The 19,224-nt window shown below is 36.9% G+C and overlaps 1 protein-coding gene across 3 annotated transcripts; it reads left to right on the forward strand.

Annotated features, from left to right (window-relative positions):
• Window positions 1-730: 730 nt before the first annotated feature.
• On the forward strand, window positions 731-18,738 carry LOC137487800 (uncharacterized). Of its 3 annotated transcripts, XM_087283642.1 has the most exons (5): window positions 731-779; window positions 3,115-3,249; window positions 4,938-5,509; window positions 11,202-11,673; window positions 16,753-18,715. In XM_087283642.1, exons 2-5 carry the CDS (start codon window positions 3,165-3,167, stop codon window positions 17,529-17,531), a joined length of 1,908 nt encoding a protein of 635 aa, XP_087139768.1. In that variant the 5' UTR covers window positions 731-779; window positions 3,115-3,164; the 3' UTR covers window positions 17,532-18,715. The 3 variants fall into 3 exon arrangements, with proteins under 3 accessions (XP_087139768.1, XP_087139767.1, XP_087139766.1); XM_087283641.1 differs by lacking the exons at window positions 731-779; window positions 3,115-3,249; window positions 4,938-5,509; window positions 16,753-18,715 and adding exons at window positions 9,733-9,781; window positions 10,160-10,327 and having other exon boundaries at window positions 10,966-12,463; XM_087283640.1 differs by lacking the exons at window positions 731-779; window positions 3,115-3,249; window positions 4,938-5,509; window positions 11,202-11,673 and adding exons at window positions 15,343-15,371; window positions 15,642-15,809 and having other exon boundaries at window positions 16,558-18,738.
• Window positions 18,739-19,224: the final 486 nt, after the last annotated feature.

Here is a 19,224-nt window from a genome sequence, read left to right on the forward strand (position 1 = left end):
TTTTTTATTGTTTAGTCTTTTATGATGGTGTTTCCTGACATGTTCCTCTCCACTGATATGAGGGTATATCTATATTTCAAGGTCTTGGGGTCGGATGTATAATAACACTTGTTATATTTGTGCTGTTCGGATGAAGTATGAGAGCGCACCGAAACACATGCCACTAAGAATATTCAATAAACCCTGCTCTTTTATTATCACTTCGTCTCCTGTTTCTGCTCTTTTCTGGCTTCCTGGGTAACTTAACTGGGTAAATACGTACATTAATTTCACATTAATGATATGAATATCCAAATGTTCTGATGAGGACCACTGAATCCAATTTTGTTTATTTGTTTTGGAGTTTACTTTTTTAGCACAATAAGGACATACACTTAAAGGCTCTGTAATCCTCAAAGTATTTTTCAGTAGTGTAAAAATGATTAAAAACTATCAGTATTTTGTCAATCCCTATATTTTTGGTTGATCCTGTCAAAAAAAAAAAACAGCTTTCACTGTAAAAGCACAGCTGTTGGATCATTTAGCTCTACATTATATATATCTATCTATCTATATCTATCTATCTATCTATCTATCTATCTATATATATATATATATATATATATATATATATATATATATATATATATATATATATATATATATATATACACACACACATACACACACACACACACTTTACAATTGTAATGTAAATGGGACTTTTATTTTGCTTTGCATGTCTGATGTCATAAGGATGCGCCGTGCTGCTGTATCTCCTGTGTTTCAACCAGAGAAAGGTTTGTTTCTTGTCATTTTAAGGGTTATTGATGCTTAGTGTTTTAACATTTGTTTAGGCTTTAAAATATCAATAATGTAAATTAAAGCTGCAGTAGGTGATGGTCTTCAGAAGCATTTTGTTGTGCTGGTTTAAAGTCTCTTCACATTCCAGTAGTAATGATTAAAGTAAATGATATAAAAGTGTTTACATGTGTTTTTATATTCTGGATAAGGCATAAAACTAAAAAATGTTCATGCAATTAAATATTGTCGGACCGACAAATAATTACAACAGGTAACTCGAACTGTCAACACATTTAAATGTGAATTTCTGCGCAGCCTCTTTAAGCAGACAGATACGTCACTCTGACTCACACGTAGGCACAGATCTTCCGCTGACAAAGAGACATCATCAGGCAAACTCTGCATCAACCTGAACTTCTTTCTGATAGACCAGCGTAGACTTGTATGCATGAAAAGAAAGATTATGGTAACACTTTATTTTGATGGTCCATTTGAGTATTAGCAGACTGTCTGCTTAATATCTGTTCATACAGACATTTAACTATGAGAGACTTTTCAAGGACATGTCAACTTACACTAACCCCAAGCTAACAGTCTAATTATAATCTAATGAGTTGGCATGTAGATGCACTGTAACTTAAATTCAACAAACGAACCATCAAAATAAAGTGTGACCAAGATTGTTTCTGAAAGCGTTTCTGCCAAAAATGCAGAATCAAAACTTTTATAAACACTGACTCCATATTAGAGTTACTTTTGCACGCTGAAAGAAAATATGTTATGCCAATCAAAACAACGATCTGAAGGCGCCACCATGGCTGAAGTATTACGTTTAGACAGGTCTGTTTTAAAACTAACATAGCCACGCAAAGCTGATGTAGACTGTACTTGTTTATGAAAGGGTTATATGCACGGTAGTGTTGTTCAGCCACTGAAAACGTCTGGCAGAACAATGGCTATTTTCAAGATCATGTAGTTCCTTTTACAGCATCCATAATATAGTCAGTTAAGTAGACCTGAGAGATCGTTTAGTTGTTCAAGTAAAAAAGGAGCTGAAATCAAGCGATGTACGAGGATCAGCGAGCACAACTGAAAATGAAAAGTCACTTGTTGTCTTGCTAACGTGAACATAAGTGTAATGTAAACAGATGACAGGATATGTTTTAGCAGTAGCACACTCCTATTCTGATCTGATTTTTATTTAGTTTAATAACAAAACATCAGTATATGTGCTCGTCCACCTAACCAGCTTTACTGAGGTGAAGTCAGATTTATTCACACATTTGTTCAATGGTTGAGTAGTGACTGGGGAAATGTAATCCTGCACCCGCCGGCCTGTCAACAACTACTCTTGATGAAGTGCGTGTCTCCATCGAGTTTTCTAACTGGTGAAATTTTTTTTATTTGCTTGTTTATTTTACAGGGACAATACACTTGACATTGTTATACAAAGATAACCGATGTTGTGTACGTAGGGCATATAGCATAAAGCTAATTTGCAGCACTCGTCCCTGGTCAGGCTTTACATAAAAAAATAAAATTAAAATAAAATAAAAAAAACAGTCAAGAATAAAACACAATACAGCAAACATGTACAATATTTACAGAGCCATAAACATAAGATGCAATTCAATATGGATAAAGAGAAATGTAAATGGGACCAATCTGAAAGAGTAATGCTTAATGCTCACATTGCTGTAAAGATTTCTACCACTCTTTCAGCTTTACAGAAAAAACTCGGAGTTCTGATTGTAACTTTAAATGAACAGGCATGGCATTCCATAGATGTTAACCTTTTACTGAAAAGGATGACTGACCCACAGCGGTTCTGCATCTGCGGATTCTACAATTCCCACTTACTGCCCCTCTAGTCTTCGCCTTCGATGACATGATCTATTGTTATATCTAATCAGTGCGTGTTCATGTGTTCATGACTTAAGGAGGCTTGGCTTTGTACAGTAGGGGAGGGTCATAAAATTTCTACGCTACTATGCTAATGCTAGCGTTTTGGCAGATCACCTACTGCACCTATAGTTATCTTTCAGTGTGATGTTAGATATGCCTTATCCAATGTATGAACATTATTTTAGTCACATTAAATTGTAAACCGCTTCCACGCTTGAGAAGCAGAAAAGTTGCGTCTTGTTTAATGTTGTGAATCAGTGTATTATCAACACTAATTCAGTTTATAGTGATGCGAGTCAACTGAGTCTAATGCTGCTGAACACGATTCGTTTATTTAAATCTTTTGAATCACCACAGCTTACTGAACTAGAGAGCTGATGGAGACTGGATTTGTGTCTTTCTGTTCATTATTCTGATCTTCAACAGGACAAACACAGAAGATCTGCTGAAGCGACTGAGCTCAGACTGTTATAAAGATGGCGTTTATTAAAGAGGAGAGTGAAGACATCAAGATTGAAGAAACATTCACAGTCAAACATGAAGATCCCGAGGAACAAACAGGTTGGTTTTCATCCTCAAAGTGACTCCTTTACATGAGCATATGACAGTTTACAGCAAAAGTGTATCGAGATCTGATGAGAAAATAAGAACATGGTCCAAATAGACCAAAACTAAAAAAATGAACGTACCTGAGAATGTTATTGTTCTAGGGCTGAAATACAGCAGAGGCATTGACCAATCCCTACAGAGGTACTTGATTGACTGTGAGGCATATTAAACAGTTTTATTTTTAATAAACATTCGTCACCCTCTCTAACGCACACAGGTTGATACGTAAATCCAATTCAGAAAAGATAGTTGCTCCTTGCAGAATATCGAAGGCTGAAGATATTAAGGGCAATGGACATCAGTTTCTTATTGTAATCTCATTCAGCTCACAATAATCAATAAAAGAACACAAGGAACCCTCTCTCATAAAGGAAAATTCCAGTCTTGCTGGAGAATACAACTTCAGACACTTACTTCTCATGTGATATGTGTTCAGAAGCTGACAAGTAATACCCTATAGTGGAGAAGTACCTGGGCGAAGATCAATACCACAATTGCTGGTCTTTGAGGAGGGAGAGAAATAGCTCGGACTGTCTGAAGACCTCTGTCAAATTGTGAAGAACACCAGACAGGTCGGTAGGTTCATCCTGTAACACAGAGGCAGAGATGATTTACATGACATGATAATTTCCAAGATAGTGAAGATCCATTAGTCCGTTCAACATGATGGTTATGATTAACCAGCCAAAGATGGCCCAAAATAACAGACAGTAGGGGACGGGAACACAAAAAAACAAAATAGTTTTTTGATAATTGCTATAAATGGTGAGACTCACTGTTGTAATCAATAGGCAATCTAAGGGTTTGACCATCAAGAGTGAAGATACGGGTGTCGATAGTCAGAGAGGTGTGTCATGAGACGCATCATGCATAAAGTGAACTTCTGCCCCAGAGTCTACAAAAGCAGAGCAGGAAAGTTTGAACTCCGGACCTCTGTTGCAAGTGGAATTGTCCCATGAAGTGGAGATCTGGAAGTCACCCACCTGCATGGGCTTCAACGATGGATGTATGGCAATATGAGGAGAGGTAGGTTTGGTGGCTTCCAGGATCTCAATCTCAGAGAGAGTGGATGTGAACACACTGTGATGAACCTCAAGCTGCACAGCCGGTTCTATCAGTTCTGTCCTCCAAGTCTAAGTACAAGCCCTCCAGAAGGAGGACAAGAGGTCCGCCTTCTTTTACTCACTGGTGGCATAAAGGTGCACATCTCAATTTCTTTGTTTGCTACAGAGAGTGTCCTTAAATGTAGAGTGGCCAACAGTCGAATGAAGTGATTGAACACTAAATCATCTCCTCCTTGAAGAATTCAAAGGAGTAACAACATTCTGCCCCAGACTTCCAAGTAGCCGTTTCCCACTCCTGTGCTCTCTTGGCATGATCGTCGGTATACATGAGTGGCTGAAGAACACAACCTCACACTCAGAAATTAGTGACGTTAAGTAAGTTCACCAGTATAGGTGGTTACACTGTCACGTTTAAGGTTGACATGTGTAATTTCTTATTAAGTACATTTTATTGGTGGAATTTTTTTTTGTGTTATATTATTAAGAAATACTTTGGGAGAATTGTATAATTGTAAATGGTATGTTACTAGCACTTTTAACACCTATGGGTTTTATATGCCCTTTTTTTCTCCCCAGAAAACCTGATGGCACTTAAAGAGGAGGATCAAGATCAGAATAAAAGGAAAGAGGAAAATCAGTGTGAGGATATTCTTCAATTCATATCTGGAGAAAAATCTGAACAGACAAAAACCTCATCACAAAATACAGCCTTGAAGACTAAATCTAACACCTGCCATCAGTGTGGAAAGAGTTTCTCTAGGAAACAAGGCCTTACAGAACATATGAAGACTCACACCGGAGAAAGGCATCACACCTGCCAACAATGTGAAAAGAGTTTCTCTCGGAAACAGTGTCTTACAGAACATATGAAGATTCACTCTGGAGAAAGGCCGTACACTTGCCAACAGTGTGGAAAGAGTTTCACTCGGAAACAGTATCTTATAGACCATATGAGGATTCACACCGGAGAAAAGCCTTACACTTGCCAACAGTGTGGACAGAGTTTTACCTGGAGAAACAAATTTACAGGCCACATGAGGATTCACACTGGAGAAAAGCCTTACACTTGCCAACAATGTGGAAAGAGTTTCACCTGGAAACAAAACTATGTAGATCATATGAGGATTCACACTGGAGAAAAGCCTTACATCTGCCGACACTGTGGGAAGAGTTTCACATGGATACAAAACTTCACAGAACATGTGAGGATTCACAGTGGAGAAAGGCCTAATACCTGCCAACAGTGTGGAAAGAGTTTCACTAGAAAACAAAAACTTACAGACCATATGAGGATTCACACTGGAGAAAAGCCTTACATCTGCCAACAGTGTGGAAAGAGCTTTAGATATAAAAAATCCCTTAATACCCATGTGATGCTTCATACTGGATAAAAGCCTTACACTGGTGTATTGTGTGCCAAGAGCTTTACAAGCAAGAAATGTCTGAGGCACACATGATAATTCACACGGGAGAGAAGCTGGTTTATATTTTTAAGGAGTTTCTGACAAAAAGTAAAACTTTATTTTCACAGGAGGATTCATATTTAGAGATAACCAAATCAGGTTTCATAAGTATTGAGTTCCATGGACAGGAATCATGTAATACAGGGGTGAGAAACTCGAGGTGCTTTCAAATGTTATGTTTCTGTCATTCACAACACCCAGATCTTTGACAGTAGAACTAACAATATTATTGTATCACTCTAATTGCAAGTAGAGCTGCGATATCTGCTGTGTACAGATTTTTGTCTCAATAAGTAATACTTCTGTTTTGTTTTGTAATTTAATAGAAGAAAATTTTTGGTCTACACAAGGGGTGTCCAAACTTTTTGGGCCGAGGGCCAGATGCAAAAAAAAAAAAAAAAAAAACGTTGTCGCAGGCCAAATTTTACATACATCACACAGACATGTGTATATATATATATATATATATATATATATATATATATATATATATATATATATATATATATATATATATATATACATACACACAGTTGAAGTCAGAATTGTTAGCCCCCCTAAATTATTAGCACCCCTGTTTATTTTTTCCCCAATTTCTGTTTAACGGAGAGATTTTTTTCAACACATTTCTAAACATATTAGTTTTAGTAACTCATTTCTAATAACTGATTTATTTCTCTTTGCCATGATGACAGTAAATAATATTTGACTAGATATTCTTCAAGACACTTCTATACAGCTTAAAGTGACATTTAAAGGCTTCACTAGGTTTAATTAAGTTAACCAGTCAAGTTAAGGTAGTTAGGCAAGTTATTTTATAACAATGGTTTGTTCTAAAGACTTAAGGGGTTTATAATTTTGACCTTAAAATGGTTCATAAAAAATTAAAAACTGCTTTTATTCTAGCCGAAATAAAACAAATAAGTCTTTCTTCAGAAGAAATAATATTATCAGACATACTGTGAAAATGTCCTTGCTCTGTTAAACATCATTTGGAAAATATTTAAAAAAGAAGAAATAAATCAAAGAGGGGCTAATAATTCAGACTTCAACTGTGTGTGTATATATATAGATAGATAGATGGATGGATGGATAGATAGATAGAACGATAGATAGATAGATCACAACAAGAACTGCTGCTTAATTGAATGCCTGTAATAGCGACACCCGGTGGTTATTTATTGAATTACGTTCATTTTTGTATAGCGGGCCAGATTCTATTGATATTTATAAAAAGCTTCGCGGGCCGCCACAAAACTGATTGCGGGCGCAGATGGCCCCGCGGGCCGTAGTTTAGACACCCCTGGTCTACACACTCAGGATACGAGACTGCATTCAGACAAAGACTATAGAATACAAAAGACATGTCACTCGTATAGTTTTCAATGGGGAAAAGTGTAACGGTCAATTACTACTAGTACAGGAGTCAATCATTGATTGCTATAAATTTATGTTTCTCTGGGGAAGAAACTCTGGCTGTTTCTCAATTCCAAGAACGCAGAGAACGGACTTGCCAGGCCACCTCGGAAGAACGAACTCGGGAGTAGTGATGGGTCGTTCATGAACGATTTATTCATTTTGGAGGTGCGCACGCGCGGATGAACGAATCACTCCCTGAGAGGACTTGTAGTTCCCGAGTCAAATTGAATATTCGTTCAAAATAAACAAATCTTCAATATGACTCTGGAACAAGTCCTCTCAGGGAGTAATTCGTTCATCCGCGCGTGCGCACATTTGTGCAGGTGGTATCGTTCATTTTAAGTCTTCATCATATTTCGAGTTGTTCATCGCGGAAAGGCAGAAGCCATTCATATGCTTTAAGAGCCGGAAAAAGAATTGATCCGTTCATCTCTCGAGTCCTTTATCGGGTCTGAGTCACTCGTTCCTCACGGGCCAATCATATGCGTTTAGAGCCGGAAAAACAATTGAACCGTTCATCTCTCGAGTCCTCGGGTTTGAGTCATTCTGTCACATAAATAACGAACAACTCAAGACTTGAAAGGTGAACTAATGATCATGGCTCCTATCGAATCAGACTGTGTTCATTGGTTAAGATTATATGTGACTGCCAGTGTAACGTTAACGAACCCCTGACATTTGAAGACATGAAGAGGTGAGCTGAGCAAAGAGACAACAATGCCTTCATAGACAAAAGAGCAGGTCAACATTGAATTATTATTTTCTCCTTATAGTATTCTATTTATGACTTGTTTGTCATGCAGTCAACCTTTTGGGCTAGTTGTAGATGTGTTTGGAAGCAATTCGTAACATTTTATTAGCATTTTGGCAAATTGAACTAAATGAACGAAATGACTCGGGGGAAAAAAAGATTAGTTCATCTTGATGAACGAGACTAAAAGATTCGAGTCAGTAAAATGATCCAAACTTCCCATCACTACTCGGGAGATCGCGAGAACAGAGAACGCGTCCTGTGAGAAATGAAATGCTGAGTTCTTCCTGATGGTCACGTGACCTTTGTGCGTGTTTGATGGAAAATTATTTAGACATTACAGCATTCATACAATGTCTTATTGTTTTTTCCCTATTTTAAACTATAGTCTGCATAAAAACATTATAAATAGACGTTGCACAATATAAATAAAACTGATTTTAATACAAATTTCAGCAAACAAACACGCTAATGGGTTTATGCCTCTATTAGAGCTTCATGGTCATGTTTATATTCACCGTTTCTTTAGGGAAACTCCTAAAATAAATAAGTTTTATCTCTGAACTTTAATACAAAACCTTATATAAATTGCTGCGCTTCCAACCTCCAGTCACGATGACTTCTGGGACTTCTAGAGCCAGTTCGGCGCTCGAGTCTCGATATCAAGAACACATCCAGGAAGTTTAGCTTGTCCTCTGTTCTTGCGGTCTTAAGTATTGGAACTGAACTTTGGCAGTTGATGATGACGTTACAGGAGGACGCAAGATCACTGAGTAACGCATATTGAGAAACAGCCTCTCAGTTTCTGCAGGGCTGCAGTGTTTAGTTCCAACCTTGCTTTAATACACTTACCTGCAGGTTTCAAACAAGTCTGAAGGACTCAATTAGTCTGATCAAGTGTGTATGATTAGGTTTAAACCTAGTATGTCATCAGAGTCGTGCTGCCGATTGATCAACTGTGCAACTATTTCCCATTGAAAGCAGCCAAACCAAAATTAAAAGCAGTAAAGAATAGTGAAACTCTCTGCTTTTTATGTTGTTTCAGGTTGCAACGCGATTAACTTAGCAAATGCTATAATTTAAAACCTTCACTCTCAATCTTTAACTTTCCTCTGAACTGCTTTTGTGTCTGTCTTTCGCAGATTGTGTCTGTGTCTTATGTAGACATTGTCATAGAGTAGCAATAAACTTGTAGTTTACTCTTAAGATCTGTGTTGGTGTGTGTTTGCTTCATAAGTTAATGACTGAGCTTTAGATAATCGCTACTTTGCTCAAAAGAAATGAAAAACACATATAACGCAGAATTGCTGAAAATGACTTTGTACTAACTGTTCTATTTGGTGGACAAATATGTCAATTAAGTGTTCGCTGTGAATCTAATCCAATTTCAATCATATTAGATTGAATATGAATAGAATATGATAGAGTAATCTCATATTAATGACATGAATGATGAAAAGTTTTGAGGAGGTATTTTTCAGTACTATAAAAATATATATTTTTTAAACTATCAGTATTTTGTAATTACTATATTTTTTGTTGTTCCTGTCAACAAAAGAAAGCAGCTTTCATTGTAAAAGCACAGCAGTTTGATCATTCAGCTATATATATATATATATATATATATATATATATATATATATATATATATATATATATACAAAGAGAGAGAGAGAGAGAGAGTTTTTAATTGTAACATGTGAATGGGACTTTTATTTTGCTTTGCATGTATGATGTCATAAGGATGCGCCGTGCTTCTGTATCTCTTGTGTTTCAACCGGAGAAAGGTTTGTGTTTTTAATCATTTTAAGTGTTAAATTTGATGCAGAGTGTTTAAACATTTGTTTAGGCTTTAAAAATATCAATAATGCACATTAATTATCCTTCAGTGTGATGTTAGATATGCCTTATCCAATGTATGAACATTATTTTAGTCACATTAAATTGTAAATTGCCTCCACATATAAGAAACAGTAAAGCTGCGTTTAGTTTTTCATTTTGAATCAGTTTATTATCAACACTAATTCAGTTTATAGCGATGCGAGTCAACTGAGTCTAATGCTGCTGAACACGATTCATTTATTTGAATCTTTTGAATTACTGAACTAGAGAGCTGATGGAGACTGGATTTGTGTCTTTCTGTTCATTATTCTGATCTTCAACAGGACAAACACAGAAGATCTGCTGAAGCGACTGAGCTCAGACTGTTATAAAGATGGCGTTTATTAAAGAGGAGAGTGAAGACATCAAGATTGAAGAAACATTCACAGTCAAACATGAAGAGACTGAAGAAGCTTTCAGAGTCAAACATGAAGATCCTGAGGAACAAACAGGTTGGTTTTCATCCTCAAAGCTCAACTTTCGATCCTCATTCAGATCTGCAGCTCTACACTGATCTATATTTCTCAAGTGTCTTCATTAAAGAGCTTTATCTGACATGCTCTGAAAAGCAAGTTTGTTTTACAATAACATGTTTAAGCTTGATTTTATTGAATTTTTAATAAAAAAAAAATTGGTTGTGGGAAAAATAAAATTAGTTTTGTGGTTTATTACGCTTTTGAGCAATTTTTTTTGTAACTGGATTTATTGCATACTTTGCCTTCAAATTGGGTGTAAGAACTACACACACACACGGATATATATATATATATATATATATATATATATATATATATATATATATATATATATATATATATATATATTACACACACACATATATATATGTATGTGTTTTTGTATATATATACCAGTGCCGGAATACAGCCATATCGCACTGCTACTCATGTGATATTGCTCATATATATGACACTTGAAAATACTCAAATGACAGCACAGCATGTTAAAATACTAACAAAAAGGCTCTAGAATTGTATGATTGTAAGTTGTACAGGTCATAAGGGGTTAACAATATAATATTGTTTTAATAAATTACTAAATTTTAACACCTTTAGGAATTTATTTCTAATAGTTTTCTCCACAGAAAACCAGATGCCACTCAAAGAGGAGAGTCAAGATCAGAATGAAACCAAAGAGGAAAATCAGTGTGAGGAAATTCTTGATTTCAAATCTGAACAGACAAAAACCTCATCACAAAATACAGCCAGGAAGACAGAATCTATTATCTGTCATCAGTGCGGAAAGAGTTTTACTTGCAAACAAGGCCTTACATTACATATGAAGATTCACACTGGAGAAAGGCATCACACCTGCCAACATTGTGGTAGGAGTTTTACTCGCAAACAAAGCCTTACAGAACATATAAAGGTTCACACTGGAGAAAGACATCACGCCTGCCAACAGTGTGGAAAGAGTTTCACACGGAAACAACACCTTAAAAACCACATGACTACTCACAGTGCAGAAAAGCCTTACACTTGCCAACAGTGTGGAAAGAGTTTCAATCGGAAACAAAACCTTGCAGACCATATGATGATCCACACAGGAGAAAAGCCTTGCATTTGCCATCAGTGTGGAAAGAGTTTCACTCGGTTAACAAACTTGACAGAACATATGAGGATTCATAGTGGAGAAAAGCTTTACACCTGCAATCAGTGTGGAAGGAGTTTCACTTGGAAACAAAACCTTACAAACCACATGAGGACTCACACCGGAGAAACGCCTTACACTTGCCAACAGTGTGGAAAGAGTTTTGCTCGAAAACAAATCCTTATCGAACATATGTGGATTCACAACGGAGAAAAGCCTTACAATTGCCAACAGTGTGGAAAAGGTTTCTCTACTAAAGCATACCTTAAAAGACACCAGAGTGTTCACAGTAAAGAGAAACCGTACACCTGTCCACAGTGTGGAAAGAGCTTTCGATATAAAGTATCCCTTAATTCCCATGTGATGCTTCATACTGGATAAAGGAGTGGGTTTTCTGATGGATGTCCACCCCAGGATGAAGTAACACCGGAAGTTGACCGGAATTACTGATGCTGAAACAACTGTTTCTGTTTGTCATGATTTTGTCTGCAGTAATTGAGCTGTTTTGATTGTTAATTCTTTTTACAGTAATTCCTTTTTATGCTAGATAGACATTGTGTGTAGTGAGGATATTGTAGCCGAATGTTGATTAAACCAGTTTGATAAGACAGCTGAATGTACAAGAAACGACCTTGAGTTTCCACAACAGATTGTCTCTAGTGCCTACTGTATCCAAGGTTTAGCTATTTACAGGTCGGAGATCAGCTCTTATTAGACCCCCAAGAACCATGCCGCCATCCATATCTGGAGTTAAATACAATCCTTCATCAACGCACACATTTAGAATTGTCTATTTTTGCTGTAACCAATGAGAACTGTTTACCTGGATCCCACTTTTTCTGGACATGTGTAAAGAGTATCATTGCTGCATTGTTGTACTGTAAGTCAGAGCGGCCTAGGAACTCATTGCGAGTGTTGAAGCTGGCTTCTGCTGATGAAACTGCAAACTATCTTCAGTAAACTTTATTTATGTATTTGAATCTCTGACTCCGGCTCTTCTTCATCGACAGACAGCTCATTCTTTGGGTTAAAACTGTATACCAGGGGTCACCAATCTCGGTCCTGGAGGGCCGGTGTCACTGCAGGTTTTAGCTCCAACTTGCCTCAACACACCTGCCTGGGTGTTGCAAGTATACCTGGTAAAACCTTAATTAGCTTGTTTAGGTGTTTTTGATTAGGGTTGGACAAATATCTGCAGGACACCAGACCTCCAGGAACAAGTTTGGTGACCACTGCTGTATACCATCCCTACACACCTGCTAGATAGTTTCTAGTATATCTATTATTAGCTGGTTCAGGTGTTTTTGATTAGGGTTGGAGCTAAACTCTCCAGGACACCAGCCCTCCAGGACTGAGTTTGGACACCCCTGATCTAGATTATATGATGACCTTAGTGTCATTCCTCTTTAGAGTAAAACTTTAATGATATTTATGTCATTGCTTTTTATATATGCCTAGTTATTTGTTTCATCAGGGTCTTCTGACCTATTCAAGAGGTCAATGAGACCTCTCATGTGGAACTGGACATTTGATGCTACTTCAACAGCTGTTACTAGATGTGAATGGTCTTAGCCATGGGTGTCCAAACTTGGTTCTGGAGGGCCAGTCTCCTGCCGATTTTAGCTCCAGCTTGCCTCAACACTCCTGCAAGGATGTTTCTAGAAAGCCTGGTAAGACCTTGATTAGCTAGCACATATGCGACTGATTGGGGTTGAAACTAAACTTTGCAGGACAGAGTTTGGACATGGCCTGTTCTTAGCCGTCCTCGTATTAATCTGCCATTTTATTTAACCAGTTTTGATAAGATGACTGACAGCACAAGAAAAAAATGATAAGTCACAGAAGGAATGCTAGTAAAGCCTGGTTTATTCTTCTGCGTCAAGTGATCAGCGTGACCCACGGCACATGCAACGCATGTAGCTGTGCATTCATACTTCTGCACACTGTTTTTGTTGCTCTGCAACAGGGGTGCCCAATCTCGGTCCTGGAGAGCCGGTGTCCTGCACATTTTACTTCCAACCCCACTTAAACACACCTGAACCAGCCAATTAAGCTCTTTCTAGGTATACAAAAACTTCCAGGCAAGTATGTTGAAGGAAGTTGGAGCTAAACTATGCAGGACATCAGCCCTCAAGGACCAAGTTTGGGCACCCCTGCTCTGCAATAACATTTCCAAAACGCTAGTTGGCAATGAGGTGTTAAAATTCCTCTGTGTCGAGTTTCTTTGCTTGTTTTTGAAAGCTTCTGTATGTACAAGTGGCTCAAACTCTCTTATTTTGAGGCAGGAACTGGCGGACGTGCAACAACTTTAACCATGAGGTAAGCACAAAACAAAACTTTCCATTGCGCGGCTCTCGGTCCCGTCTACACTTGCCAGCACCACCTAGCAGACCAATCACAGAGCTTGCGCTACACGTTGTTGCGATGTGTAGTTACATTTTTTGAGAGGAGCACGTCTGCGATGCTGATGCATAGGCAGTTGCACACACCTTTGCTTGACGCAGAAGTACAAATCAGCCTTTACGGCTACAGATTAATACTGAACTGGTGTAAATGGTGTGTAATTCTAAAGAAACATTAGAAGGGTTGAGTTGATTATTTGTGCTTTACTTGGTTAAGTCTTACAGAACTTGAGGTTTTTATATTATTTCACTCTCAAATTCTGCTTTTCCTTCCTTTACTCTTCTCTACAACCTGCATAAATGTGTGTGTTTATGTTAGGTGTTTCTGTTAATAAAGTTTCATTTTGAGTTAAAAAAAATGCCTATGCATATTTATGACTCTACTGCCTTAAAATTAGATCTTGCTACCCTGCTTAAATAAATTTTAGATAGCAATATGCGTAGTTGTAATCAGCTGTAACTGTCCAAAATGGGATAAAATGTTGTTTTTAACTTTCTGATAGTCAAAGCAAGTAAAAAAAAAATGTCTATTTTATATATGCATTAAAAAGTGTTTTATGTAAATTAGGACCACGAGTCCACATATATGAACATTATTTTTCTCTAAAAGTACATCATATCAAAAGATGATACTTAGGTTTTATTCTAATTAGGTTCCAATAAGCCCAAATAGCGAAGAGAAATAAAAAATGCATGTAAAAACACCTTGAGCCTTAAAAGGTTAGAATAGAATAAAGGAAATGGTATTGTAGTGAAAATGTGAATGCAAATAAATGAATAGCATTGAAATGTGCTATCTGCATAATTCTCATCACTTCAGTTTAGGTGTGGAGTTTCAACACAATTTAGTAGGAGAGTTTGTTTCATAGAAATCTGGAAGATCATAAGACTTGAAATACAGGTTAAAAGAAACTGAAAAAAAATGTAAAAAACTGACATCTGCTATGAATTCATTGCGCTACCACAGAATTAATAGCAAATTTAAATATTGTGCTTGACATTTTGTGAGTTTTGCACATAAGAGTTGACTATTGACATACAATGACTATAAGATAAAATATACATTTTACACTTAAAACATGTAAAGCAAAAACTTTAAAAACATGATGATCATTACATTAACCGAAAGGCTGGAGTAGAGTCACATACGGTTAAAATAACCATGAAGATAAATCATGCGATCATAAATGATTTAAATATATGTATATTAACATTTGAGCAGACACTCATTTAGCTGTTTCCTCTGTTTGAAGAGAGATCCAACTCCTGGAACAAATAGTTTCTGCACATAAACACTGTTTAGAGTTTAAGATACATGTGTTAGTAATTATTATGAACTCCAGTATTATAAGTCCTCCATAAATAAGTTTTCAAGATAAATACCTCTGCAATTTTATCGAGTGATTGGGACTTTTATTTTGATATACATTTGTGACGTCATAATGGCGCGCCACGCTGCTGCACAGCTTGTTTCAACTGGAGAAAGGTTTGTTTTCATCAGTTTAAGTGTTAAAATTGATAGTGTTTAGACATTTATAGAGACAATATAATAATAATATGAGTTAAGAATGATTCAGTGTGACATTATGCTGTGTTTTTCTACATTTATGAACAATATTTTAAGAGTAAACTGCCTTAGTTTGTTATAAACATATCCGGTAGTTATCTGAGTAAACTGAACACTGAAATCCAACTCTCAGACAAATCATGAACCTGATCATGATCCATCATGAATCATTATTCTGATCTTCAACAGGACAAACACAAAAGATCTGCTGAAGCGACTGAGCTCAGACTGTTATAAAGATGGCGTTTATTAAAGAGGAGAGTGAAGACATCAAGATTGAAGAAACATTCACAGTCAAACATGAAGAGACTGAAGAAGCTTTCAGAGTCAAACATGAAGATCCTGAGGAACAAGCAGGTTGGTTTTCATCCTCAAAGCTCCACATTTGATCAAGAGATTTGCATTTGATATTGTTTTGGACCTAATTAAACCCCCTTAATGTAAAGTTAAAGAAATGTCTGTCAGAAAGGTAGTTTAATAAAGACATAGAGCCGCATCTGAACACATTTTTGTAAGGATAAAGCCATTTATGCATGCACCTTCAGCTAAAAGATGACTTTACATGTCATTATTCTGTTCTGTCTCTGGATGCATAAACTGAACAGCTTTTTCTGTAAAATCAACTGTAAAATGAGCTCAAATGGGAATATGAACTAAATTAAAGAGGAATTTAAAACTAGTCTACTCCAACAAATCATTAGAACAGACCGTAACTGTTGACTCCAGAACTGATATAGTTATCTAAGATATGGTGAAAACCCTTCAGTAATTAAGCAGGGTAACAAGATCTAGTTCAAGGCTGTAAATTCATAAACATAAACAGGCTGCTTTTCTTTATATACAAAACAAACCTTATTGACTTTTCTAACACAAACTAACAAGGTTAAGAGTGAGATGGTGATAAACACTAAGTTTTGTAAGACAAAACCAAGTGAATACCAATAATCAATTTAACTCTTTTAAGATGGGAAATATTAAAAAAATCTTCGGTGGAATTGTATAGTTCATAAATGTTTAATTATATAGCATTGTTTCAATTGAAAATGATATGTTACTATGAATTTTAACACCTATGGGGTTTTATTTGTAATTTTTTGCTTCAAAGAATACCTAATGCCACTCAAAGAGGAGAGTCAAGATCAGAACGAAGTAGAAGAGAAGGATCAGCATGAGGAATGTCTGGATTTCAGTTCTGGAGGAAAATCAGAACAGAAAAAAACCTCATCACAAACAACAGCCGAATCTCATACCTGCCACCAGTGTGGAAAGAGTTTCGCTCGCAAACAATACCTTACAAAACATATGAGGATTCACGCTGGAGAAAAACCTTACACTTGCCCACAGTGTGGAAAGACTTTCATTTGGCGAAGCAAACTTACAGAACACATGAGGATTCACACTGGGGAAAAGCCTTACACTTGCCAACAATGTGGAAAGAGTTTCAATCAGGTACAGAACTTAACAGAACATATGAAGATTCACAATGGAGAAAAGCTTTACACTTGCCATCAGTGTGGGAAGAGTTTCACTTGGAAACAAAACCTTACAACCCATATGAGGATTCACACTGGGGAAAAGCCATTCATTTGCCAACATTGTGGAAAGAGTTTCACTTGTAAACAACACCTTATAGGCCATATGATGATGCACACTGGAGAAAGGCGACATACTTGCCCACAGTGTGGAAAGAGTTTCACACGGAAACAAAACCTTTCAGACCATATGAGGATGCACAATGGAGAAAAGCATAATATTTGCCTACATTGTGGAAAAAGTTTCACTTGGAAACAAAACCTTGCAACCCATGTGAGGATTCACACTGGAGAAAAGCCTTACAATTGCCAACAGTGTGGAAAGAGTTTTTCTTGGAAACAATACCTTACAGACCATATGAGGATTCACACTGGAGAAAAGCAACATACCTGCCAACAGTGTGGAAAGAGTTTCACACGGAATCGAAACCTTACAGAACACATGAGGATTCACACTGGAGAAAGGCCTTACACTTGCCAACAGTGTGGACTGAGCTTTGCATATAAAAAATCCCTTAATACCCATGTGATGCTTCATACTGGATAAAAGCCTGACATCAGTGTGTCAGTGTTGAAGAAGTTTCTCAGTGAGCCCTTTTGTATTCTCCCCTTTAGATGTCTTTGGCCATTAAATCACTTTGACAGAAGACTCGTTACATCTACAAACAACTTGATTTTACCAAGCCTCAAGCAGTCTAACAGAGCATCCCATGACCCTTACATCTGCGTGTGCAACTACCAAGCAATCGGGTCAGTCCATCTGAACTCTCACAATACATTAAAGCTTCGTAATTCTGCAAATAGTATAGGCCTCAGGAAGGCCTCTGTATCCGCTGGCAAGCAGCTCCAACTACATCATGCAAATCGTGCCACCAACCGACCAGCTGTGCCGGGATTTCCAAGGGTGTAGATTTGCTCTTGATATTGGTGGGGCGTCTGAGGACCTATACATTTTCCTGAACTGAAATTCAATTTGCTACTCTGAGAGATTAGGAGAACTGACAGGGATCATGTCGTAGTCATGGAGGAGTGGAGAGCATGAGACTGATTTCTGTTAGACCCCAGTGACAGACGAGTCTTTACATTGATCCTGAAGGGCCAGCCTGTACACCAGCTGGTGACTTCCCCCACCTTCTGCAGCTTCTTCATGAAGGACGTCAAGTGTTTTCCAGCCTCCAGACACTAATGCTAACATTATTATAATGGACTCGTTCAGTAGCCAACTTGAGTTTATATAACTTTGACTTTTTCTTTTAAATAAAGAGTCTTGAACACCTTGATTAATTGCATCAGCTGAGCTTGATCAGGGTTGGAGTAAAACTGTGCAGAGCCGCGGCCCTCCAGGAATGGAGTTTGAGACCTAAGATCTAAAGACTTTTGATAAAGTTTACCTCATATGCACTCAAATTTCACTGTGTTAAATAAACAATCTGGTTTGCACAGTATTCCTGTGTGTTCTCCAAATCAAATATATTTTTTCACAATAATCAAACAATGAAGGTTAAAACTGAAATGAGTGAGCATTGGTGTCCTCTGTAGCTTTACACTTGTCAAAAATAAGGAAGATGGAAGAAAACAGTGTATGTACTTTAGTTTTATCATTTGGTTTCCCTATTATGAATTATACAATTTTTGTTTTCACTACCAACATTATGCTGAAATGCTTGCAAGGTCATAAAAACATTTCATTGTCTTAGACTAAGCATATATTAAAATAAATAAATGCCTTCATTATGTTCCCACTTACTGTGCGTCCACCAAAGCAGCTGAAAATGCCTAAAATCTTCCAAAAGTGCTCAGCTGAAAGCTTAAGAGCTATTTTGCAGCAAAATAAAAGTCCTGCTTACACTCTGCTTTTTAGGAAAGGTAACATACTAGTTTTACCTGATAATCACTATATTAAAATTATAGTGACATAAATATATAAAGTAATTAATTTCTTGTGGAATCTCTAACTTATTATATTTTCAGCTCATCACAGCCTGCAACAATAGAATAGAATAAAGGAAATGGTATTGTAGTGAAATTGTAAACGTAAATAAATAAACATCATTGGAATGTGCTTTCTGCATAATTCTCATCATTCCAGTTTTGGAGTGGAGTCTCAACACAATTTATTTTGTGGATTTTTTATCTCCTATATTTAGTAGAAGAGTGTGTCTCATAGAAATCTGGGAGATCACAAAACTTGAAATACCTCTGTGTGGACTCAAGTGTAAAACTAAAGTAAAATGTTTAAA

Source organism: Danio rerio, chromosome 15, assembly GCF_052040795.2.
Source record: "Danio rerio strain M-AB ecotype USA chromosome 15, GRCz13ab, whole genome shotgun sequence".
In the NCBI taxonomy this organism is placed as follows: Eukaryota; Metazoa; Chordata; class Actinopteri; order Cypriniformes; family Danionidae; genus Danio; species Danio rerio.

Bases quoted from the DNA above. Each gene is read 5' to 3' on its own strand.
- LOC137487800 (XM_087283642.1), top strand. From the start codon at position 3,165: ATGGCGTTTATTAAAGAGGAGAGTGAAGACATCAAGATTGAAGAAACA. The intron at 3,250-4,937 runs GTTGGTTTTCAT...TTTTCTCCCCAG, and splicing joins AGATCCCGAGGAACAAACAG to AAAACCTGATGGCACTTAAA. The intron at 5,510-11,201 runs ATCTGCCGACAC...GAAAGGCATCAC, and splicing joins ACACTGGAGAAAAGCCTTAC to ACCTGCCAACATTGTGGTAG.